At 44.4% G+C, this 26,142-nt stretch overlaps 1 protein-coding gene across 1 annotated transcript in view; it reads right to left on the bottom strand.

Moving 5' to 3' along the window:
* Window positions 1–13,099: 13,099 nt before the first annotated feature.
* Window positions 13,100–26,142, bottom strand: part of LOC129859676 (beta-1,3-galactosyltransferase 1-like) — a 138,221-nt gene continuing 125,178 nt past the window's right edge. The window contains exon 3 of the mRNA XM_055929738.1: window positions 13,100–15,626. Within this exon, the coding sequence (XP_055785713.1) occupies window positions 14,359–15,348 (990 nt within the window). The 5' untranslated portion in view covers window positions 15,349–15,626 and the 3' untranslated portion in view covers window positions 13,100–14,358. The remainder of the gene's footprint in view (window positions 15,627–26,142) is intronic.

Genomic DNA, 26,142 nt, shown 5'->3' with positions numbered 1-26,142 from the left:
TTAACTTGGCTTTTGAAGATTTTAGAAAGGCAGGGCAGGATGGATATAGGTCTATAACAGTTTGGGTCTAGAGTGTCTCCCCCTTGAAGAGGGGGATGACCGCGGCAGCTTTCCAATCTTTGGGGATCTCAGACAATAAGAAAGAGAGGTTGGATAGGCTAGTAATAGGGGTTGCAACAATTTCGGTGGATAATTTTAGAAAGAGAGGGCCCAGATTGTCTAGCCCAGCTGATTTGTAGGGATCCATATTCTGTAGCTCTTTCAGAACATCAGCTGTCTGGATTTGGGGGGGGGGGGGGGGGGGGGGGGGGCAAGTTGCTACAGGGGGTGCTGAGATTTAGGGGTAGGGATAGCCAGATGGAAAGCATTATAGCATACTCAGTAAATGTGTGGAAAGCTACAGAGAAGCAAATAAGATCCTAAAGGGCATTCATACTCTCCAATATGGCGTAATAAAGAATTCTTAGCATGTAAGAAACCATTTATATCATATTTGTAGTCTAAGAAGGGTATTTATACTGTACTTTCAAAGACATATTCAATGTGAATGGACTCCTCAGTTTCCAGGAAATCCACCAGTGTTTTGTCCCAGGTTCATCATTTTGTCTTTACCTTCAACTCCGCCTATCCACCCAGCCTATGGGGTCCCCTGGGGAGCAGAACTAGCAGTACACCCATTGGTCAAACTTCCATCGGACAGGCGCCCCTCAAAAGGAGTTGTTTCTGATATCTATAGTCAATTAATTCTAGCAGCACAAAAGCCATTATGTCTATCCACTGTATTGGAAAATGATTTTAGACTTGCTGACAGACAAATGAATTGGGAGACAGTATGGAAAAATATATTTGGATCATCTAGAAACCCCAATCACCAATTCATATTTTTTTTTTTTGCCATAGAACCGATCTAACACCTCAAAAAAGACTCCACATGGGTATTAGTCCATCACCATTATGTGAGTTCTGCACCACAGGGGACCTTGGTACTATTCATCATGTCCTGTGGAAATGCCCGGGGCTGGATGCATTCTGGGGGAAAGTCAACGATGTCATCTCTGTACTTAGATAAAATACTGCCATTAGATCCAATAGGGATGTTGCTTTGTGTTGACTCTGATTGGCACTTGTCAGAACACCAACAGAGAGTGTGGTTGGTAGGAATCACAGTCGCTAAGAAAACGATTGTACAAAGGTGGATTCCACCTCATCAGTTACCATTGCAACAATGGCTGCTCACATTTAAGGAAATTGTACTTATGGAGATCTGCAAGGCCAGGATCCACACGGCCAAGGTGTCCACTCTGGATATATGGAAAAAAGCAGCAGCGGACATTTCTGAACCCTTAACCAACGGGCCTTACATCCATGAATGTGTATCAATAACTTCTCACTATTTCTGAGGCTATATGATGTATTGTTCAGCGGATTTACTTTGTAATATTAATTTATTTGTTTTTCTCATGTGTTATTTTACCTGCTATCAGATTGCTGGTGGGGGGATTTGAAAAAAATATCTGTAAATGTATTGTATGAATCCTATGAATTGAAATAATAAAAACTTTGGACACCAACTCAATCCAGGGTTCTTCATTATTTTGACTATTTCTACATTGTAGAATAATAGTGAATACATCAACACTATGAAATAACACATATGTTATCATCTAGTAACCAAAAAAGTGTTAAACAAATCAATATTTATTTTATATTTGAGATTCTTCAAAGTAGCCAACCTTTTCCTTGAAGACAGCTTTCCACACTCTTGGCATTCTCTCAACCAGCTTCATGAGGTAGTCACCTGGAATTCATTTAAATTAACAATGTGTGCCTTGTTAAAAGTTAATTTGTGTAATTTCTTTCCTTCTTAATGCATTTGAGCCAATCAGTTGTGTTGTGACAAGGTACGGGGGGGTATACAGAAGATAGCCCTATTTGGCAAAAGACCATGTCCATATTACGGCAAGAACAGTTCAAATAAGCAAAGATAAACAACAGTCCATCATTACTTTAAGACATGAAGGTCAGTCAATACGGAACATTTCAAGAACTTTGAAAGTTTCTTCAAATGCAGTCGCAAAAACCATCAAGGGCTATGATGAAACTGGCTCTCATGAGGACCATCACAGGAAAGAAAGACCCTTGCCTGTGCTGACCCCGAGCCTGCCCGCCTGACCACTCTGCCCGCCTGCCGTCCTGTACCTTTGCCCCGTCTCTGGAGTATCGACCTCTGCCTGACCTGAGCCTGAACCTACCTGCCGTCCTGTACCTTTGTCCCTGTTGCTGTAATACACATTGTTACTTCGGCACGGTCTGGGTCTTACCTTTATCCTGATACATTCCAATAGAAGCAACAAGATGAAGCCTACTGAAGTACATTACATCGACATGCACATTACATCTTAGTAACTAAGCAGACACTCATCACCCAGAGCAACAATACAAGCATTCAAATTAGCAGGCTGAAACAACCCCACAACACAAGCATCCACCAATCGCAGCACTTGAGACATACAGTGCAATGAAATAAAGTAGTACAGCAACACAAAATAACACAAAGGAGGAGCAAGAAGATAAAGCAGAACCCATGATCGGTTCAATGATTCCATTATGAGTTGCAGAAGGACTCTTTCCTTCCTTGCTCTGAGCTGTCATTACAGTCCCCTCAGGTGTGACAGCCAGACATGGGGAACAGTGATTTGTCATGATTGGGTAAGTGTAGAGCTCCTCTAAGTGTTTTGAGTCAATACAACTCCAGGAGGGAGCCTTTCAGCTGACACTGATATCATTCAGCCCTGTGTGTGTTTTTGTGTGGTGTCAGCATGCAGGTGTGTGTGTGTGTGTGTGTGTGTGTGTGTGTGTGTGTGTGTGTGTGTGTGTGTGTGTGTGTTCGCCCCTGCGTCTGTTTGCTTGTGTGCGTGTGCATGCTTGTGTGTGTCTCACCTTACAGTGCCAGTCGAGGTACTGATTATTACTGCCATAAAGAGCCTCAGTGCTATTCTCCCGTTAGCCATTATCCTATCCCAGATTATCTCCCCATCAGCCCACAGAAGCCATATCCCCCCACAATCCCCCTGTGACAAGAGCCCACTGCCAATCGCCTTAATTACATTTTCCCATTATCTTCCCCAGCAGAGAAGCCGGGACGGGTAGCTTCCCCCAAATTAAATGGATTGGAAAGGTTAGATGACTAACACCCAAAGTTATGTAATCACTGACCTTGTGTTAGTCCAAACTGGTATTTTTGATATTGCACTTTTACTTTAGCTCCTCTAACCTAAATCAAATCTAATCAAATCTAATTTTATTTGTCACAAGAGCCGAATACAACAGGTGTAGACTTTACAGCTTACTTACGAGACCTTTCCCAACAATGCAGAGTTAAAAAGAGTAAAAAATGTGCTATTATGAAATACTAACACAATAAACAACAATAACATGGATATCTACAAGGGGTACCGAGTCGATGTGCAGGGGTAGTTTAGGCAATACGTACATGTTGTCACATCCTGATCTGTTTCACCTGTCTTTGTGCTTGTCTCCACCCCCCTCCAGGTGTCGCCCATCTTCCCCATTATCCGCAGTGTATTTATACCTGTGTTCTCTGTTTGTCTGTTGCAAGTTTGTCTTGTCAAGCCTACCAGTGGATTTCCCGCTCTCCTGCCCCCCCAGTCCTTATAATTATTATTTAAACTTTTCCCGGTTTTGCCCATTCTGCCTGCCGTTCTGTACCCTTCGGACTCTGCTCTGGATTACTGACCTCTGTCTGCCCTTGACCTGTCATTTGCCTTCCCCCTGTTCTTGTAATAAACTTTTGTTACTTCAAACTGCCTGCATCTGGGTCTTCTCCTGAGCCGTGACACATGTAGGTAGGGGCAATCAGGATAGATAATAAACAGAGTAGCAGCAGTGTATGTGGAACGTGTGTGTTTTTTGTGAGCGTATGTAGTGTGTGTGTGTTGGAGTGTCTTTGTAAGCATGTGGGAGTGTGTGGGTAGAGAGTGCATAGAATCAGTGTAAGAGTGTCAGTGCAAAAAAGGGTAAATTCAATAATCTGGGTAGCCATTTGATAAACTGTTCAGCCGTCTTGTGGCCTCCCGAGGGGTGCAGCAGTCTAAGGCACTGCATCTCAGTGCTAGAGGCATCACTACAGACACCTTGGTTCGAATCCAGGCTGTATCACAACCGGCCATGATTGGGAGTCCATAATTGGCCCAGCGTCATCCGGGTTTGGCCGATGTAGGCCATCATTGTAAATAAGAATTAGTTCTTAACGGACATGCCTACTTAAGTAAAGGTAAAAAAAAATGTATGGCTTGGGGGTAGAAGCTGTTCAGGAGCCTTTTGGTCCAAGACATGGTGCTCTGGTACCACTTGCTGTGTGGTAGCAGAGAGAACAGTCTATGGCTTGGGTGGCTGGGGTCTTTCACAATTTTCCTGGGCCTTCCTATGACACCGCCTGGTATAGAGGTCTGGGATGGCAGGGAGCTCAGCTCCAGTGATGTACTGAGCCATCCGCACCACCCTCTGTAGCGCCTTGCGATCGACTGCGGTGCAGTTACCATACCAAGTGGTGATGCAGCTAGTCAATATGCTCTTGAATGTGAAGCTGTAGAACTTTTTGAGGATCTGAGGGGCCATGCCAAATATTTTCATCCTCCCGAGGGGGAGGGGTGTGAGAGGACCATGTTAAGTCCTTGTTGATGTGGACACCGAGGAACATGAAGCTCTAGACCAAAGATCCATCACTGTCAGTGTGACACTCCGAACACTTCCATTCATTGTATCCCCCTCGCGCTCCCTCTCTGAAATACCCTTGTTGCTTTTGGGTTTTGGACAGGAGACTGATGAACAGATGGTGCCAGCTATTTTTCTTTCTCTCATGCTTCTTTCTGTCCTCACAGCCACATCCCTGTCTGCATATAAAACACCTGCCTTCTCTCTCTCTCTCTCTCTCTCTCTCTCTCTCTCTCTCTCTCTCTCTCTCTCTCTCTCTCTCTCTCTCTCTCTCTCTCTCTCTCTCTCTCTCTCTCTCTCTCACACACACGCGCACACGCGCACACATGCACGCACACACGCACACAAACACGCACATACACATATTTTCTTTCCTCTTAAGTTGAAGAAACATCATAACCTTGAGCCAAATCCCCTTTAAATGAAAAATGACACGGCCAGCTATTAATCTTTCGGACAGTTGTATGCGTTTAGCTGAAACGTCCCATAAAGGTGGAACTACACTGTGACAATATGAGCATGCTGATCTGAGAGCTGATCTTCAGATGTTAGATTGCAGTCAGTTGAGCTTGGAACTGATAATCACAGTGATCAGATAAAGACAAATACTGTTCACAGATCAGGGCTTACATGTATCTATATAAGGGAGATATAGTAAAGAGACGTAAATAGGGATGATAAAGTTTAGAAAGTTGAGAGGGGAATATTTCTTTGTCAGTCAATACATCCCTCGCCCACTCGCTGTTGCTGCGAGCCTCCCTGTCCTACACAGGTAAATACATAGCTGAATCACCAGCCCTTCCAAACACACGAAATCAAAAAGGTGAGCTAAATAAATCCTATTTTTTCGACTGCGTCACATGGAGATTTGGTTTCTTTTTCAATTAATCACGTGCCGTCATTATCATTTGATAGGGAAGGAAAGAAACAAATGCATTTGTCTCAAAGGGGGCACATTTAATCCAATTGAAATTGAAGGCACTATTCGGGCTGATTAAATTACCTTGGAATCTGCGTTATCTTTTCATCCCCACAAAGCTACAAAGTATCGCAGGCGAAGTAAGTGCCACATCCTAATAGATATTGATTGGATTCGCTTTATTAGTTTCTATTTGCAGATGAGATGAAACTGTTGTCTCCGAGGCCATCTTTCCCAGTAGGATGAGAAAACAATTATGGTGGCCTAGAGGAAGTATAGGAACAAAGACAAGGAGCTAGGGAATAGGAAATAGGAACTCTTGTGTAGGGAGTAGGAAGCATGATTGACAAGCGTTTGACTATGAGGATGCTGTGCAGAGGCTTATAATACTATTAGGACTATAAGCAGCACTGCTGTGATGATTTGATAAGGGGCCAAAGGTGTGAAGACGTTTCAGACCGGCTCTTCCTTAAAGCACTCTCCAGAGGTTGGTTTAGGAGGGCTCTTGAATAAAAAACAATGAATTCAATTCTTCATTGAAACTCAATGGAAATCTCTGCTGACAGAAATGCCTGATCTCCCGTGCATAGCTTCCCAGAAATAGCCCTGCTATGTTTTCCAAGCTGTTCTGGCTGTCTGAAGCCGACACACACAAAGTCTTGTCCCGTCCTCTGTGATGCAATCTGTCAACAGCTTCACAGGCATCTGCTGGGGATTTCTCTCTCTGTGTGGACGATGGAGGGAGCCTTATAGGAAACATTTGGAAACTGGAGAGAGGTAGGGATGAGGAAAACGAAGAGAGAGAGAGAAAACAGATTGTCACACTGAGTTCAAGCCCTGGGTTATCAGATTACTCTCCTGTGACCCCACAGCAACTGGGAAAGTGACAACCACAGCATCACCAAAAAGTGAGTGAGAGAGACAGAGAGAGAGGGAGAGAGAGAGAGAGAGAGGGAGAGAGATGGAGAGAGGCGGAGAGAGGGAGAGAGAGAGAGAGAGAGAGAGAGAGAGAGATGGAGAGAGAGAGAGAGAGGGAGAGAGGGAGAGAGGGAGAGAGGGAGAGAGAGAGGGAGAGAGATCCATCTAGTGCTTGTCACCTCAGTCTTAAAGCTAAAACACACTGACTCTCTGAGATGCATTCCTTACATGACAAAAGTGAGATAGAAAGGAGTGTTTGATATAATCCTCCCTCCCTCCATCCCTTCCTTCCTCCGTCTCCTCCCTCTTTCCTACAGAGCTCCATTGCCCTGCTCAGTACTAAGGCGTGTTTGCTACTGGATTGCCAGCATTGCATCCTGGGATGTAGGTCAGGTGAATAAGAGAGCAAAGTGAAGAGCAAGACGGAGATGGAAGAGATTTGAATAGAGATTAATTGCCTCCCAAATGAGCCACCTAATTCTCCTCCTCAGCTCCCCGCATCTCATCTGCTCAACACAGGCCTCTGTTAATGATCGTCTGAGAAATTCAATTTCCACTTTTATCTTTCTTTTACCGCAGCGCCCGACCACTTAACTGGGTTTTAATTATTATTAATGGTATTTAAGAACTCTGTAGATAAAAGTTGAAAACTTGAAAGACACCAATCTAAAAGAACATCTGAAAAGATCAGGCTTGATGATATTGTATCAACGGGGCTTATGGCAAGAGCAGTTTGAGAGGGTTGATTTCAATGCAGCGATTGATCACGACGATAAGTATTTTTAAGCTCTTCTTGTCATGTGTCTTGCATATTGAGACTAGCCTGAGGCGATAGTGAGACGTCGACATCGTACAAGTTCTGCTGAACTCCTACTCTGAAGCACTCTGTATTCTGAACGAATCCTGTCAGTCTTATGTCGACATCCTAATCAAATAATCTGTCAACACGTTGAGTAATTCATCAATTCATTCGCTTCCTGGTGAAACATTTTGAATTACTACTGAGATCATTAAAGTGTCAGCAGAAATGTATCAAAAGCAACAGCAAAGTTCGTTCAAAGCTTATCAATTACAATCTTCTTTTAACAACAATAACAACATCAATGGACGCTATAAATAATTGTGATGAATGATCAATCCTTTTGAATGCAATACCTCCCAACTCAGACAACCAGCGGGATAAAATTGTGATCCGACACGGGACTGCAGTTTAATACCCAGATGTTGTATACTGTACAATTCATAAAGCTAGGACTGCCCCAGAGCTATCCCAGGGCTGAGTCTCTTGGCTGGGCTAGTGTAGACTAGAGGAACCCTCCTAGCTGTCCGGATGGGTTAGGTATGCTGCTGTGAACACTGCTGACTCTGTCATGGTCGGGAGAACAGAGGAACACAGCCTTGACCCCTATCAGTCTCACTGAGACAACACCACATAAACACTGTGATTCACCATGGCACAATACTAGACATGGCCTCAAAACAGGATGTTGTAGGCAGTAGGCTTACCTTATAGAATGTCTATTATCACAAGGAGACTTCAGGTCTGGTATTTCTCAATATCTTCTTTGTGGTTTGGGGGAAGGAGTCAGAGGAGACATGGGAGGCATCTGACACATAATACCTTCCTTGTGACATAAGTAACCTATTACTGTTTCTGTCACAAGCTATGTTCTGGGGTCTAACGGCATGCGACTGTAACGTTAAGCAATGGAGTGCTGCTGGCTTTAGGATGGTTTCTGTAATGGAGTTGCCTTGACACGGTGTGCTTCTGTGTGGTACCTGGTCTATTTAGCATCAGCGGTGGTTTGAATCACCCTCTTTATGAATCCCATCAGGTATTTATGGTCGTCACCTCCATGGGCACGACCGCCTCGCCTCGCACAATCAAATAAAGCAGGACTGCCTTGTCTGAGGCGGTGGGAGGCGCTAACCATAAATACGAGTCAGCCACTGTCCAATGCATTGAAAAGAACGGAGTTGTCGGAGGAGGAAGGTGGAATAAGCCTAGCTCACAGCTCATCTCCATCACATCTAACAGAATGGGTTCATTCTGCACTTTAAAGACTTCATTTATCACAGGAGCATTCCTCTGTTTCCTTGGGTGTCACAATTATCTGTCAGAGTCTCACTGCGCTCCTCCTAGTCTCTGGCTGATGTATGCGGCCCATTTAAATCCCATCCATCTGTTATGTATGACAGAGCATAATTCACATAGGGCTGGGTCCTGTCTATCCACCACGGCTGGTTGGTGGTTTGCAAATGGCGTCTCGGTCTTGGACTAAATCTAATGGAGTGAATACTATTACGCAAATAGTTGAAGCTGTTGAATTGGCAAAAAAGGCATGTGATGCATACAGAGCCATCTTTAAGATTGCAATCTAATCACTTTTAGGAAAGTGAATGTGGTGTTGTTCAACTAAACGGATAGAGAGACAGAGAGCGAAAGAGACAGAGATAGAGATAGCGAAATCATTTTTTTTTTAGATGCAGACAGGCTTGTGGCGTAGAGAACAGAAAGAGAGGGAACGAATGTCAACTGTGCAGTATGAGCAGTATGAGTCGAAGTTGATTCAGTATGAGTCAGAGTTGATTCGGTATGAGTCAGAGTTGATTCAGTATGAGTCAGAGTTGATTCAGTATGAGTCAGAGTTGATTCAGTATGAGTCAGAGTTGACTCAGTATGAGTCAGAGCTGATTGCGTGCTTAGACGACACGTCTTTAGTGAGCCAGGAATATTAAATTTTTATCCTCTAACTATTGGACTATTGGACTACTGAATGTTCAAAGCAGTCAGGGTCTCCATGAACGCCGTATTGCATTAGCTTTAGGGATTACATGTCAACAGGATGTCTTACAAATATAAGATATGTGTGAGGAAATGTCTGCATGTGATTTGATGTCATATATGCAAAGCCTGCCTTCACAAGCCAGTACTGCCTTCACAAATCATCTTGGGGCAAATATAAAGTGTTGTTTGAAAAACGAGGCAGACAAAATCCCTTCCCTAAAAACTGCAGTGACAGGCGTGATATTATCGCTGTGGTTCAATGGAGTAAAAGATAGCTGACACAAGAACACAAACCCAGCTTGTCTCTCTTGTAAGTATCCTGATTGATCGGATTTGCAGGGGGGCAATGCAAATACAATCCCAAAACCTTCCGATCCAAACAAATCGCCTTTTGTTTCATGCATATTTATCACACTTTTAAAATCCAGCAACTGTGACAAAGATTAATAACATGTGAGAGGGTCATTGCGGCACTGCATCAAATCCTGACCGTTAAGTCAGTTCTAAGTAATAAGAAAATGTCACCAACTGCCAAATACAGTGTGCCCTCTCCAGAGTACAAGACCGTGTCAATGGATGTTTGGAACTACTCGGCCCTGAGGATTGAGTCGGGTTATTTACCCATGTGGTGGAGTATTGCTTTGGCATGTGTAGGCCTACAGGCACGCACCGACAGGCCTGCTCACATACAGCACGGCACGCAGCTTTGCAAGACAGTTCCAGAGGAGATAGCTGTTGATTGGCAGATGTGGAAAAAACGTTGGATTTTAAATTCCACATAATCAGCTCATTTTCTCTGCTTCATCACAGTGTGTGTGGGGGAGCTTGTCTCCTAGGAGATTGGTACTAGAATAAAAATGTCTCGTTCATTTTTGTGATCCGCTCAGAAAAGCAGGGCAACAGCACCCCCCCCCCCCCCCCGCCCCACAGGCTCAACACAAAACAGTTCACAATGAGTAACCTAGATAACTTCTCCCTACTAGATCCACCAATGCCCTCTGTGGAACAGATGCAGAAAATCCCTATGCATATTCCTCCCACTGAACAACACCAACACACAGCACCCACTCCATAATCCCATTGTATATTCAGAGAGAATCCTGTGACACAATAGCATCACCGAAAATAGAAACGATTGTGTGCCCAGCTGCTTTCAGTGACCCCTCATCTGAAGGAGCCCTTTGTTACCACGGCAGATGGTTCATGCTGCCCTCAGATTGGTACCATATTCTTTAACTTGGGCTGCTCATTGTTATCTGGTTCAGTTTTTTACTTACATGCACTTTGAATGTGATAAAAGTTTACAAAGAAACTTGTATCTCTTTATTTTCCGATATATTTTTTTTACCGATGGCCTAGAGTCCCATTGCGATAAACACACAAATTAAATCACTTCAAAGACTCACCAGAACTACCATTATCTGTCAACACAGCAGTTTGCCTTCTCTGCCTGTCTGGCTGATGCCTCCATGTCTCCCATGTCTTCCATTAGCACAGTATGTTATTCACAATTGTTCCGTTTATTGCACAACACTGCAAATATAACTGAAATCTAAGGAACACAAAATGAGTCATATAGTGAATGCATCACCTGTGAGTCATTTAATAGAAAACCATCAGCTAAATGTTCATTCTACTGAACAAGCTCTGGGAATGAAGGCAACATATTGTACAGTGGATGCATTTTGAATGGAGCAAAGCCATCAAAACACCATGTATCTACAGTACTAAAAGTCCAATTATATTTCAAGTGGTTTCAAGTTGATCACAAGTTAACCGAATAGATTTTCAACCAGAACAGCATCTGGGAATACTCCTATTGTGAGGAAAACGGTTAGGACATAGAGATGTGTTTGTCCCCAAAGATTTCATGTCCATATTGTTTGTGAGAACACTGTAAATGTTGTACCACAGTGTGTCGTTGTGTGTTCAACATATATACTGTTGAGAATCCCTTTTGTTCTATATAGAATCTATCTAACTCCCCAGAGGCTCCTAGCAGCTCCCAGGAGCCATGTTGGTAAACGTGTGTTTCAAAGTGTTCTCACCTCCGCCACACACACACCTGTCTGCATCTGACAAACCTGCTCTCACCGATAGGAAGAACCAATTACTGGAGCTCTATTCTTACATCACACACACACACACACACACACACACACACACACACACACACACACACACACACACACACACACACACACACACACACACACACACACACACACACACACACACACACACACACACACACACACACACACACAGCTTACCCATGTGACCTATTTTTGTGTGTACTGTATGTACTGATATGTATATGTTACTGATAAATGCACACACACATGCACACACACACACACACACACACACACACACACACACACACACACACACACACACACACACACACACACACACACACACACACACACACACACACACACACACACACACACACAGCTTACCCATGTGACCTATTTTTGTGTGTACTGTATGTACTGATATGTATATGTTACTGATAAATGCACACACACATGCACATGCACACACACACACACACACGTTCATGTTTTTAAATGTCTGTAATGTATGTGCTGGACCCATGTACGACTAGCTGTCGTCATTGGCGTTGGCTAATGGGGACCCTAATTGAAAAATCAAAACACACAGACACACACCTCTACAGATGAGCAAATGTAAATCTTGAGCGTTCAGCTGAGTAGTTCAGAGTCATAGCACGAAGGCGTTTCTCTGAGTAGTTCAGAGTCATAGCACGAAGGCGTTTCTCTGAGTAGTTCAGAGTCATAGCACGAAGGCGTATCTCTGAGTAGTTCAGAGTCATAGCACGACGGCGTTTCTCTGAGTAGTTCAGAGTCATAGCATGACGGCGTTTCTCTGAGTAGTTCAGAGTCATAGCACGAAGGCGTTTCTCTGAGTAGTTCAGAGTCATAGCACGATGGCGTTTCTCTGAGTAGTTCACAGTCATAGCACGAAGGCGTTTCTCTGAGTAGTTCAGAGTCATAGCACGAAGGCGTTTCTCTGAGTAGTTCAGAGTCATAGCACGACGGCGTTTCTCTGAGTAGTTCAGAGTCATAGCACGATGGCGTTTCTGTGAGTAGTTCAGAGTCATAGCACGATGGCGTTTCTCTGAGTAGTTCACAGTCATAGCACGAAGGCGTTTCTCTGAGTAGTTCAGAGTCATAGCACGAAGGCGTTTCTCTGAGTAGTTCAGAGTCATAGCACGACGGCGTTTCTCTGAGTAGTTCAGAGTCATAGCACGAAGGCGTTTCTCTGAGTAGTTCAGAGTCATAGCACGACGGCGTTTCTCTGAGTAGTTCAGAGTCATAGCACGAAGGCGTTTCTCTGAGTAGTTCAGAGTCATAGCACGAAGGCGTTTCTCTGAGTAGTTCAGAGTCATAGCACGAAGGTGTTTCTGTGAGTAGTTGTTCATGGCGTGTTGACAGCTTTACACAGAGAGTTGTGTTGATAGGCAATCTCAATGAGCGCCGAACATGTTTACAATTCATTACCTGATGCACTGCAACTAAAGAGAGGGACTTGGGTAATGCTGATGTCATTAATTCAGGTACAAATAGGTATTTGGCAGTCTATTGCATGTATTGAAATAAAAACCCATTGAATAATTAAACAATATTATAAACTGTCCTCTTATTAGGATCACACATAATACATTACGGCATTTTTAAAATCCCAAATACGTGGAAAAAAGGAATGCACTCTAAAATGAAATACGCCTTTAATGTAATGCAGCCATTGGTTGTGTCGTCCCTCTGGTTCAAGTAATAGAAAATATAACACTCTGCAGTCTATCTCGTCACAGCACGGCTTAAAGAGCGGAAAGATAATTGCACATCACATACAGATAGAATAACATTCACCCGGGAATGCATGTGGTTAACATCGTTACATCGCCATTTGTACTGTCCCATAAGAAATACTGGTGTTCAAGAAATGAAGTCATTCTCTACATAGTACAATACAAAGGACTCCAGATCCATAGTAAGAAAATATGTTTGATCTTTAAAACAATATATTACAACCCAATTGCAGAGGCAAGTATGTCCGTCATGTCACACAGCAGGTCCATTGAACTGTTAGTCTCCTGTTCTAACAATCTTCGATCATTCCAATGAACACTCAATCTATGTCTACAGCACGTTGGTACATTGTGAACTTATCATGGTCTTTTCACTATGACAACATCTGTTGCGGTACCAAAACAGTACATCCCACAAATACATCTTTATTAAATATACAAAGACTGGAAATTAAGAGTGGACATTCATTATCAACCTAACTGACAGCAGAACGTTTACATAGGTTGTATATCTTGGTATTTCTTATCATCCCTACTACTTCAGTAATAGGGCCAGTTTTTCTGGAAATTAGCAGCGTTGCCTACATAGATTAGCCTAACAGCATTCTGAGCCATTCTGTCCCACTGCTAAGCTTCTACTTCTGCGTTTTAGTGATTTCATCTAATAAACAACATATGGTGCAAATGGCATACTGTTGCATTGTGGGACATTATTTTATTTTCATAGAGTGGATTTTTTAATCAAATATATTTCAGAAAATATACAGAATTATTTTATTTTCTAAACTGTGGCCTTTAAACTCATCAATAGCTAAGGGGGAGAATGCAGGAGTTACAACACCAGAGAGTAACCTTGGTCTGATAAAGAGGCTTTTGGCGAAGCGTCTCTTGGACTATGCAAACAGCCAGACGGTTATTGTTACAGTACTGTTCTCTCATGGTCATGTGCTGTACAGTGACAAAGAAATGCAGAGATAGGAAGAGGTGGAAGGGGCAGAGGAGGAGGAAGAGAATAAGCAATAAAGAAGAAGAAGAAGAAGAAGAAGAAGAAGAAGAAGAAGAAGAAGAAGAAGAAGAAGAAGAAGAAGAAGAAGAAGGAGGAGGAGAAGAAGATGAAGAATTCAGGACCTCCTCATATTGGCACTAACTGTAGGTAGCTGATTAACACTTGAGGTGTTTCTTGCTGGTCATGTCATTCCAGATGCGGTGCATCTCCTCCGGGGAGATCTGGTGGACCGTTACGACCCGTCTGTAGCGGCATAGACTGTAGGCCATCTTCCAGTGGTTGAAGCCGCTGTTCTGGAAGGGGTGGATGCCCAGCTTACGAAGGCAAAGCCCCACGTACACATCCTCCAGGTGGAGCAGTCTGGTGTGCAGGGACGTCTTGTAGATGAGCTCGGCCACATCCGCCGAGAACACGTACCCCGTGCCCGAACAGAAAGGCGGGTACTTAGTCTCAGGGTAAAGGTCTCTGGGCATGTACCACTTACTGCGCATGTCTCTGATCGGACCTCCGTTGATGACGTAGCCTGTGAAGTAGCGTCTCCGCGGCTTGGTGGCGGGCTTGAGGAGGGTGTAGACCAGGTTCTCCATGTTAACGTAGATGTCCGAGTCTGTCTTGAGGACGTACTGTGCCTTGGGGCAGAAGGTGGCCACCCAGCGCATGCCCATCAGGGTCTTGAGGGTGAGGTTGTGGTAGGAGTCTATGAAGTCCTCCACTACGACATCGTGGAAGATCTGGCTCTCCTGTTCCACCATCTGGTTGAGCACCGGATCCGTGTTCCTCCCAAGTAGGAAGAGTGTGAGGACACGAACGCCATCGCCGAACGTGCTCTCGTCGCCCCACGTCTCTCGAATTGCTTGACGTGCGTCAAACTCCTTGTGGGTGGTGCTGATCAGGATGACTAAGAAAGGTGCCTCCGTCTCACATTTCTTGGGCTCGTTGATGATAAAGTCGTAGGCGTGCGGGTTGAGCGGCCGAGTCCGTATATTGCTGAAGGTCACGTTCTTGGTGAGCTTGGTCTTCTGGCGGATGGGGATGGACAGCTGGCCCACGTAGGAGGTGGAGGGACGGGACAGACTCAGGTACCAGAGAGCGCTAGCCCAGCAAACGACCGTCAACAAGTATAAGCAGCTGACCTTTGAAGGCATTTCTGTTTACTTGGCGCGTGTTAGGAGCATTGAGAACGTCGAGAAGGCGGAATCTCCATGGGTGGTCCTCCAGCTACTTCCAGCGGTGCAGCATGATGCTGCCTACACGAGACGCTTGACATTAATTCAGTACCCTCGACTGCTTTAATACAGCCTAGCGGTGGGATTCTGGTTGAAAAGGAGGGTTGTCGTTTTTCATCATTGCAGCCATTGTACTATTCCATTCCATTAGAGGTCCCAGGGGGGTTTCCTTGCATTCTTCTCGCCAGCACTTGATTCTGGACAGAAATAGATAAAAAAACAAATTAGTCAAGCCTTAACAAGAATGCTTCAGAACTCATTGGCAAAATTAGAGTATTCACTTGGGTGGAGTTATGAGGAGGGTTAGTATGAGCTTAGAAAAACATACAGAAAGATTATCTTTGTTTGTTTCCTATAATCACAGATAACAGATAACTCAACATGTGAGACGATCTCTATAGCTTTAGGTGCGTGTATACTTCTCCAAGCCGTCCTCTGGTGGTATGTTCAAGGCCTGCTTTTTCTTCTTCTTTAGTTCTGGCTACTTTCTGTTTACAAACACAGTTTATCTCCGCGTGTCCTTCCCTCGCTGCATACACCGTGTCAAATCAGCAATATCACTCTTACTCTCTGACAAGTCTCCTCAAGAAGAAACACTCCCGAGGGAAATGCTCTGCATCCTCTCCTTCGCTCTCTCTGTCTCTGTCTCTCTCGCTCTTCTTCCCTCTTTCCTTCTCTCTTTATATCTCTCTCTTCCCCTGCCTCTCTCTCTCTCCCTCCTCTTTCTCTCTCAATGACACAGTGATCTTGGCATGACGGGAAATATTGTTCAGTAATGAGCTCTTCCTCGCTTGGTGGAATAGGTACTGTAGCATCCAGGGAAATAACGCACCAATGCTCTGGTGCCATTATTAGGAATTGTATGGCCCTTTCATGGGCATATAAGTATGCACACACACACTGCTTTTTAGAATGGTTTATCATAATAGTGGCTTTGTGACGGGGAAAAATGAATCACAAAATAACCATTGTTTCGCTTCGATGATGAAAGACATGATTAAAGGAAGTCAGCTCTGATAAAAGCCCACCATGCTCAGTGAGTGTTTCCATCACAGACAGCAACAGCACTGGTTCTGGATCAAAGCGAAGAGTGCATTTTTCCATCATTACAGTAACAAGAAGTGAGAGGCACTCTACTGGATTTTACTCTGGGAACAAGCACCTGTTGCTACCAGCAGTGAGACTACTGATTGCGGTGTGGGGAAAGAAAAGTGTGTCTTTATGTGTGTGTGTTGATGAAAAACTGGTATTAGGAATGAAAAAGAGTGTAAAAAAAAAGCAGACGAAAAGAACAGTTTTCCACCATACGGAGATATACAGGTAACTGCCAAAATAAAGGAAACGCCAACATAAAGTGTTTTTATAGGGCGTTGGGCAACCATGAGCCAGAACATCTTCAATGCATCTTAGTATAGATGGCATAGATTCTACAAAGGTCTGGAACTCTATTGGAGGGATGGAGGGTTTTGTTGAAAACGCTGTCTCAGGTGCCACTCCAGAAACTTCCATAAGTGTTCAATTGTGTTGAGATTTGGAGACTGAGACGGCATTGGCACATGGTTTACACAGTTTTCATGCTCATCAAACCATTCAGTGACCACTCGTGCCCTGTGGATGGGGGCATAGCCAGGGTAACCAAAATATTAGCCAAAATAATGGCCTGCCCAGCATTTTTATACATGACCCTAAGCATGATGGGATGTCAATTCCTTAATAACTCAGGAACCACACCTCTGTGGAAGCACCTGCTTTCATTATACTTTGTATCCCTCATTTACACAAGTGTTTCCATTATTTTGGCAGTTACCTGTAGGTCAAAACCAAAGATTAATCCCACAGGATGCGCCCCTTTTATTTGTCACTAAGATAATCCTTTGGATAACGCAATATGGCATCCGTGCATCAACATAGGTGAACAGTTATATTCCTGTATCCAAAGGATTATCTTTCTGACAAATAAAATGTTCAGAGGTTCAGAGGGCTGAAGTCCATGTCGTTTGGAAATGAACATAGTTTTGACATAGTTGAATGCTGTGTGGCGTGATTAAAGGAAAGTCCTGTGGATATCCCACAAATGTCATTTTGAGTGAGATGCTCAAAATGGTGAGATGCTCTCATGATTTCTTTAGATTAGCCTGACTTCACGGTTCTGGAGTTGTGGTCCTGCCTTATCTGTCACACTTTGAGAGTGGCGACGATGATATCTATTCATATTCTTTATCCCATCTCGTTCAGTGGCAGAATGATCTATTCTATGTTCTCATATTTCCCTGTCCTCCCATCACTTTTCACTGGGAGTTTAATTCCATCTCGTCATGTTTCCCTACCTCTCTCCCCTCTTCTCAATCATTCCTCCACCATCTCTGTTTAGAACTCTCTCCCTCTCTCTTTCCCCATTGTTCGCCATCATTTCTCCTCCGTCCCTTCCTCTGCCCCCTCGTTCTCCATCCTTCTTCTCCTTCTATCACTCGCCCTCCTTTTTCTCAGTGATACTGTTGAGCCCTCTCCCCATGCTCCTCTGGGCCTTGACACCCACTGCAAACCCACTCACTTACTGGCAGCTTTGTTTTCGCCACCCACTATAAACCCTTCAATCTCTATGGACACCTCGGGCTGCTTCCTCGCATCCATCTCTCGATTCCACTCTCTCTTTTAGTCTAACTCGGCTGCTAAATCATCTGCTCTCCCTGACCTCCTTCGTCCCGTTCACTCTATTATTTCTGTCTCTGAGCGAGAGAGAGAGAGAGAGAGAGAGAGAGAGAGAGAGAGAGAGAGAGAGAGAGAGAGAGAGAGAGAGAGAGAGAGACATTTTGCTTGCTTTCCTTCAGTCATTTCCTTGGGATAGTACTGTACAATTCCTTTAATTACTCTCTCTTAGATTGATTCTTTGTGCTTGAGATCACAGTGTCAGCCGATTCTGATAAATGGTACAGTAGTAACAATAGTACTAGAAACCTGCTCTTTTCACGACTCGTTACACGTATTCATTCCACCCCTCATGTTGAAGTAGGTTATTTTTAGAGAGAACACCTTGACCTGCAGATGCTATTTGAATGAACAAGATATGAACAGGAAATCATTGCAGTATCATATTCATGTTTCCTCCCTGATTGTATTGCCATAACGGAAACGGAAAAGACGGGAGCTCAATTGAGCTTTGTTTAACTTTTCCCCAACATTGAAATAAATAAGAAGAATTTTAACAGAAAATGTCAACAAAAAAAAAATCCTTTCACTCAATAAAGATGTGTTAAACTTTTTCTCTTCTCTCAGTGAAGCGTTGTTATTTCCCAAATTAAGTCTTTGGTGTAAATGACAATAGAAGCCTATTAACATCAAGCAACAGCAGTCTTTGACAGATGTGAGCTATTGAATTGGTTGTCATGACAGCAGGAAGCCGACAGTAAAGCCTTGTGTAGAGAGAAAGTGTGAGAGAGAGAGAGAGAGAGAGAGAGAGAGAGAGAGAGAGAGAGAAGGGAATGAAGAAAGAAAGAAGAAAGAGAGACACTGTCGTCCCACCACACCGCGCCCTGTCACCGCCCCTGACTGATAACTGGCAGACAACAATGCACTCTGGGTAATTGAAAGGGAGTCCCACCTTCACACTGGACTGGGTGGGGGCTGGAGAGATGGGGGAGAAAATGCAATGCATCTGGCTGGATTAAACCATTCAGCTCTAAATCACCACACACATCCCCCTTCCTTGAGGAACTCAATTTAGCAGCCTTAGAAATCATGGCTCACACTCCCGTGTATCTACTGCTTTGGCCTGACGCCTAACACTCCTCTCCTCAGTGTGTACGTTTTTGTGTTGTTCATTTGTGTGTGTGTGTGTGTGTGTGTGTGTGTGTGTGTGTGTGTGTGTGTGTGTGTGTGTGTGTGTGTGTGTGAGAGCGTGATAATACACAACCACCCTGTGATGTTAAAGGCTGGAGTCAGTTCAAGGTCTTTTCCTCCCAGAGAGTGTAATATACTGACTCTGATGCGCCACAACATTAGACCAGCCTGGTGGTTACTCACTGCTGAGGGCCTCTCTTTTCGTCCTTACACCTAATTAACTGAAGTTGTTATTTAAGGGGATAGTGACTTTCGTTAGAAGGGTGTGATTAGGGATGGACAATTCAAAACAAGAGTTGTCGAGGCTATTGTTGAGTAGACTGAGAAAACGGAGTGTTTCAGAGATGGACTTCAGCTCATAAGATGAGAGGAACATGCTGCTTTATAATAAATCATTCATCACATCTATGGGCAAAATGCCAAACCAAAGGTAGACGTCTCACGCCGCCCTGTCCAATTTACTGATCTATCTCGAGATAAAAGGGTGGAAAGGGAGAAAAATACATAACTACCCCCTACAGATGTGATGCCTACTCTTCTGAGCAGAGCTGTCAACATATCTCTTCATGAAAGAAGCTCCCGTCTCCCTGTGATTATAAGGTAAAACTATATCGGAAAGCAGGGCAAGAACTGTAACATAGAATTGTAATGTAGAACTGTAATATCAGTCAAATATCAATCAAATCAAGGAGTACGAAAGGCAGATTTTAGATTGAAATGGAAATCCCCTTACTTCCAAATAGAATATAGCCATCTCAGATATATTGTTAGACAGACATGAAGTCTTGCTGTCAATGAGGTATGTCTCGGGAAAGTTACTGCTCCAACTATGGCAAATCTCAAGAGACCCACTTTTCTTTCTTTTTGAAATGCAAACTGTGGAGTCAGTCAGACTGAGGCTGCTTGGTAATGCAGCACTGCAGGCCCCCATAGGCAGCGATACAGTGACATGGATTAATGCAAGGCAGCCTATCAACAGCCACCTTATATCTAAGACTGGACCTGACCCTATAGTAATTACATGGGCAGCAGTGGAGGCTGCTGAGGGGAGGACGGATCATAATAATGTCTAGAACGGAGCGAATGGGATAGCATCAGACACATAGAAACCATGTGTTTAATACCATTCCACTGATTCCACTTCACCCACTACCACGAGCCCGTCCTCCCCAATTAAGGTGCCACCAACCTCCTGGGATGGGCATCTACACATAGTGAGCAGCTGGAGTAAGGGGGAGGTAATTGGGGTGCTGTCACGCCCTGGCCTTATTATTCTTTGTTTTCTTTATTATTTTAGTTAGGTCAGGGTGTGACATGGGGAATGTTTATGTTTTGTTGTTTTGGGTGTTTATTTGGTAAAGGGGTTAATGGGTGTAGTATATGGTTTTGTGTTGAGTGTAGATGTTTAGCATTGTCTATGGTGGTTAGTTATCTAGGAGAGTCTATGGTTACCTGAATGAGTTCCCAATTAGAGACAGCTGATTTCGGTTGTCTCTGATTGGGAGCCTTATTTAGGGTAGCCATAGGCTCTCATTGATTGTGGGTAATTGTCTATGTAAGAACGTTTGTAGCCTGTTTGTATGTGCACAACGTTTGTAGCTTCACGGTCGTTTTGTTGTTTTGTTAGTTTGTAAAGTGTTTTTGTGTCGTGTTCATCTTCGTGGTGTTAAATAAAGAAGATGGCTTATTTTCCAACTGCTGCATTTTGGTCCGTCAATCCGCCACACGATCGTGACAGAGCCGCCAACCAGACAGGAGCAGCCAGATCCGTCAGCCAGCCATGAGCAGCCAGATCCGTCAGCTAGCCATGAGCAGCCAGATCCGTCAGCTAGCCATGAGCAGCCAGATCCGTCAGCTAGCCATGAGCAGCCTGATCCGTCAGCTAGCCATGAGCAGCCAGATCCGTCAGCTAGCCATGAGCAGCCAGATCCGTCAGCTAGCCATGAGCAGCCAGATCCGTCAGCTAGCCATGAGCAGCCAGATCCGTCAGCTAGCCATGAGCAGCCAGATCCGTCAGCCAGCCATGAGCAGCCAGATCCGTCAGCCAGCCATGAGCAGCCAGATCCGTCAGCCAGCCATGAGCAGCCAGATCAGTCAGCCAGCCATGAGCAGCCAGATCAGTTAGCCAGCCATGAGCAGCCAGATCCGTTAGCTAGCCATGAGCAGCCAGATCTGTCAGCCAGCCATGGGCCGTCCCTCAGTCCGGAGCTGCAGTCCCTCAGTCCGGAGCTGCAGTCCCTCAGTCCGGAGCTGCCATTCCTCAGTCCGGAGCTGCCCCTTACCCTGGAGCTGCCCCTTACCCTGGTGCTGCCCCTTACCCTGGTGCTGCCCCTTACCCTGGTGCTGCCCCTTATCCTGGTACTGCCCCTTATCCTGGTACTGCCCCTTATCCTGGTACTGTCCCTTACCCTGGTACTGTCCTTTAGTCCGGAACTGCCCCTTAATGCAATGGGGTTAATGTGGAGGGGGGTCGTTTGGAGGAGGCCTAGAAGGTGGTTAGGTACTGTGGTGACGTGGGGACTACGACCAGAGCCGGAGCCGCCACCGTGGAGGGGAGCCCACCCAGACCCTCCCCTAGACTGTGTATGGTGCGCCCGGAGTTCGCGCCTCAAGGGGGGAGTTATGTCACGCCCTGGCCTTATTATTCTTTGTTTTCTTTATTATTTTAGTTAGGTCAGGGTGTGACATGGGGAATGTTTATGTTTTGTTGTTTTGGGTGTTTATTTGGTAAAGGGGTTAATGGGTGTAGTATATGGTTTTGTGTTGAGTGTAGATGTTTAGCATTGTCTATGGTGGTTAGTTATCTAGGAGAGTCTATGGTTACCTGAATGAGTTCCCAATTAGAGACAGCTGATTTCGGTTGTCTCTGATTGGGAGCCTTATTTAGGGTAGCCATAGGCTCTCATTGATTGTGGGTAATTGTCTATGTAAGAACGTTTGTAGCCTGTTTGTATGTGCACAACGTTTGTAGCTTCACGGTTGTTTTGTTAGTTTGTAAAGTGTTTTTGTGTCGTGTTCATCTTCGTGGTGTTAAATAAAGAAGATGGCTTATTTTCCAACTGCTGCATTTTGGTCCGTCAATCCGCCACACGATCGTGACAGGTGCTCAGTGTCTTAACATTAAATGAGTGTGCTGCAGGTTTCAGTTATAGATCTGTCATTCTCATTGAAAGCAAGTCTAAGAAGCAGTTCTATGTGCGCTATTTCTATGCTTCCCGTTCTTAAGTTTAGTTTTTGCGTCTTTTACTTTCAGTTTTGTACACCAGCTTCAAACAACTTAAAATACAATATTTTTGGTTATGGAAAATATATTACACACAGGTTTAGATGGTACAATGATTCTCTACACTATACTTGCTTGTTTTGTCACATAAACTGAAATTATGAGAATCTTAGCAAACAGGAAATGGTGGAGCGATTTCTGCATAGTGCATCACCACAGAAGCATAGCACCACATGGTTCTGTGTGTAAGTGTAGTTCACTATGCAACCATTTGACCTACTCCTTAACCACAGAGCACCTACTTTGGGGCCCTGATTTGTTAGTATGTCCCAAATACTGTCACGCCTGCACCCACTCCCCCTCTCTGGCACTCGAGGGCGCCAGGTGGCACATCATTACGCACACCTGTCTCCATCATTACGCGAATCAGCGCTTCATTGGACTCACCTGGACTCCATCACTTATTGATTGCCTCCCCTATATCTGTCTATTCCTTAGTTTCATCCCCGTGTCAGCATTAATGTCGTTTTGGTCCCCCTGTCCAGGCGCTGTACTTGTTTTGCTTCATGTCGGTTATTTATTAAATATTCACTCCCTGTACTTGCTTCCCGTCTTCTCGTCTCGTCTTGCTTCTTGGTTCATAATTGGACAAATAAGCATCAGGAAGAGGAGAGTAAATCAGAAAACAACCCATTATTTTTGACATTCTTCCAAGCTTCTCTCCTCCACCAATTGGATGTTGCTGTGAATATTGTGAAGATGTCATTCTGCTTTCCTGCTGTTAAATGGTGCGTGAAGGTCCTGATGGAGGCTGAATTAATAAGCGCTCTCTCGCTTTGATTAGTGTTAAATTAAAATGGCATTGATAAAGATTCCCAGTATGGTTCTAGCCTTTGTGTATTCTCCTGATAACAGATATAATTGAATGATTGTTGGTAAGAAATAATGAACTTAAGGCCACACACTCCACTTCCTGGTCTGTATGTTCTGCGCATGCACTGTTTCTGTAGGGGCCACCTTAACTATCTCTGGTCTCCTTATCAAATCTGTTACAGACAAACAGATGCTGGCATAATTGGCACAGACTCTTCATTCAGTACCACCTTGTGAGTACACTATATGTTTTAACTGTGAGTCGCTGTGGATAAGCATGCACTAAATTACAAATAAATTAGACATTCTGAAGAAGGTTTTGTATGTTGGAATCAGAGAGATACTGTTACTGTTTGAGGAGGGAGAGAGAGAGAGAGAGAGAGAGAGAGAGCGGACAGCATCAGTAGTCTGTCTACAGCACCAGGACCTGTGCTCTGGCATAAATTGGAAATGACAACTTGATTCATGCCGGTGATATATTTTACCGTCCGACCGGGTGACATTCTTGTCATCTAATATCCGAGACTTGCTGTAGCGTTCCAGAGACGCGATGGGGCGAAAATGCTGGGTCCAAAAAGGACATGGAGGATTTTGGGCTGTTTTTGGTAGACTAATGAAATAGAGCGAAAAGCAAGCCTAGAATTCATAGTTTAGTATACACATGAGTGGGTAGACCAGCTGTGCATGTGAAATCAAAGAAAATGGAAGGGGATCTTTAAAACCTGTCGATACACTGTGAAGGATGTAGAGGATGTTTTATTTTATCAATAGAGAATAAGCCTCCAGCTAAACATGTAGGTGACAGAGACCTTCAAAACCTTCTCTCTCAGCTTAGCTATACTGTATATTCTGAAAGTAACTCTCATTATCTATTATACTATGTTGGATGTAAGCTAGTTGAGGTGAAATAAGCCATGGGCAAATGAGAGTGGTGAACACTGAAACCACAAGAGGCTGGTGAGGGGAGGTCGGCTCATAATAATGTCTGGAATGGAGTGAATGGAATGGTATCGAACACATGGAAACAACGTGTTTGATGTGTTGGGATACCGTTCCATTCATTCGCTTCCAGCCATTATTATGAGCCGTCCTCCCCAATTAAGGTGCAACCAGCCGCCTGTGACTGAAACGTTCAGACTTCAAGAAGACAATCCCTTTTCTGGCGTTGACCTGTAACAGTTGATGGAGTTAGTTAGGGAGAGACAGAGTCCAACTCAGTGTGCCGATTGTTATTCTATTCATTTCTATGAACAATAGAACAGGACAAACAAGACCTGCTGCATTGCACCAGCGGGGCCAATTTGGATACATTATTTTACCCTTTAAAAGAAAGCGAAAATATGTGCTTATAATTCAAAACAGATCATTTGTTCTCAAGAGCCACTCCTGACAAAATGAAAAATACTTACTAGTACAGGCGAAACATTTCAGGAAATAATTGCACTAAAGGTAAATATACTGTATAAATATAATGTATTTTTTACACACACACACGCACGCACGCACGCACGCACGCACACACACACGCACACACACACTCCTCTCTCATCTCCCTTATGAGCTCTCTTATCCCCACATGTCTCATCGGCCTTTCCTCCACCTGGCTCTCAGGAGAGAGAGATGCATGTGGACTAGTTTAGGCAGTGTGTGTGTTAACTAGCCCATATGTTCACCTGAGGGACTACTGAACACCTGCAGTCATCAATTAGTGCAGGCACACACGCACACGCACACTGACACTACCCTCATCCCCACCGAACTCGGACAAACACATATTCTGATTGTTCCAAGACATTTTTGCTTAGATACACATCTGGAGGCCTGGGTGAAGGAGAAGTAGCAGCAACCAAAACATAAACTCAGCAAAAAAAGAAACGTCCCTTTATCAGGACCCTGTCTTTCAAAGATAATTCATAAAAATCTAAATAATTCCACAGATCTTAATTGAAAAGGGTTTAAACACTGTTTCCCATACAATGTACCACAAACAATTAATGAACATGCACCTGTGGAATGGTCGTTAAGACACTAACAGCTTACAGACGGTAGGCAATTAAGGTCACAGTTATGAAAACTAAGGACACTAAAGAGGCCTTTCTACTGACTCTGAAAAACACCAAAAGAAAGAGGCCCAGGGTCCCTGTTCATCTGCGTGGACGTGCCTTAGGCATGCTGCAAGGAGGTATGAGGACTGCAGATGTGGCCAGGGCAATAAATAGCAATGTCCGTACTGTGAGATGCCTAAGACAGCGCTACAGGGAGACAGAACGGACAGCTGATCGTCCTCGCATTGGCAGACCACGTGTAACAACACCTGCACAGGATCGGTACATCCGAACATCACACCTGCGGGGCAGGTACAGGATAGCAACAACAACTGCCCGAGTTACACCAGGAACGTACAATCCCTCCATCAGTGCTCAGACTGTACGCAATAGGCTGAGAGAGGCTGTACTGAGGGCTTATAGGCCTGTTGTAAGGCAGGTCCTGACCAGACATCACCGGCAACAACATCGCCTATGGGCACAAACCCACCGTCGCTGGACCAGACAGGACTGGCAAAAAGTGCTCTTCACTGACGAGTCGCGGTTTTGTCTCACCAGGGGTGATGGTCGTATTCGTGTTTATCATCGAAGGAATGAGCGTTACACCGAGGCCTGTACTCTCGAGCGGGATCGATTTGGAGTTGGAGGGTCTGTCATGGTCTGGGGCGGTGTGTCACAGCATCATCGGACTGAGCTTGTTGTCATTGCAGGCAATCTCAACGCTGTGTGTTACAG

Source organism: Salvelinus fontinalis, chromosome 7 (genome assembly GCF_029448725.1).
Source record: "Salvelinus fontinalis isolate EN_2023a chromosome 7, ASM2944872v1, whole genome shotgun sequence".
NCBI lineage: Eukaryota > Metazoa > Chordata > Actinopteri > Salmoniformes > Salmonidae > Salvelinus > Salvelinus fontinalis.
Note: the sequence above shows the minus strand (reverse complement) of the source record. Positions and strands in the feature narration are given on the sequence as shown.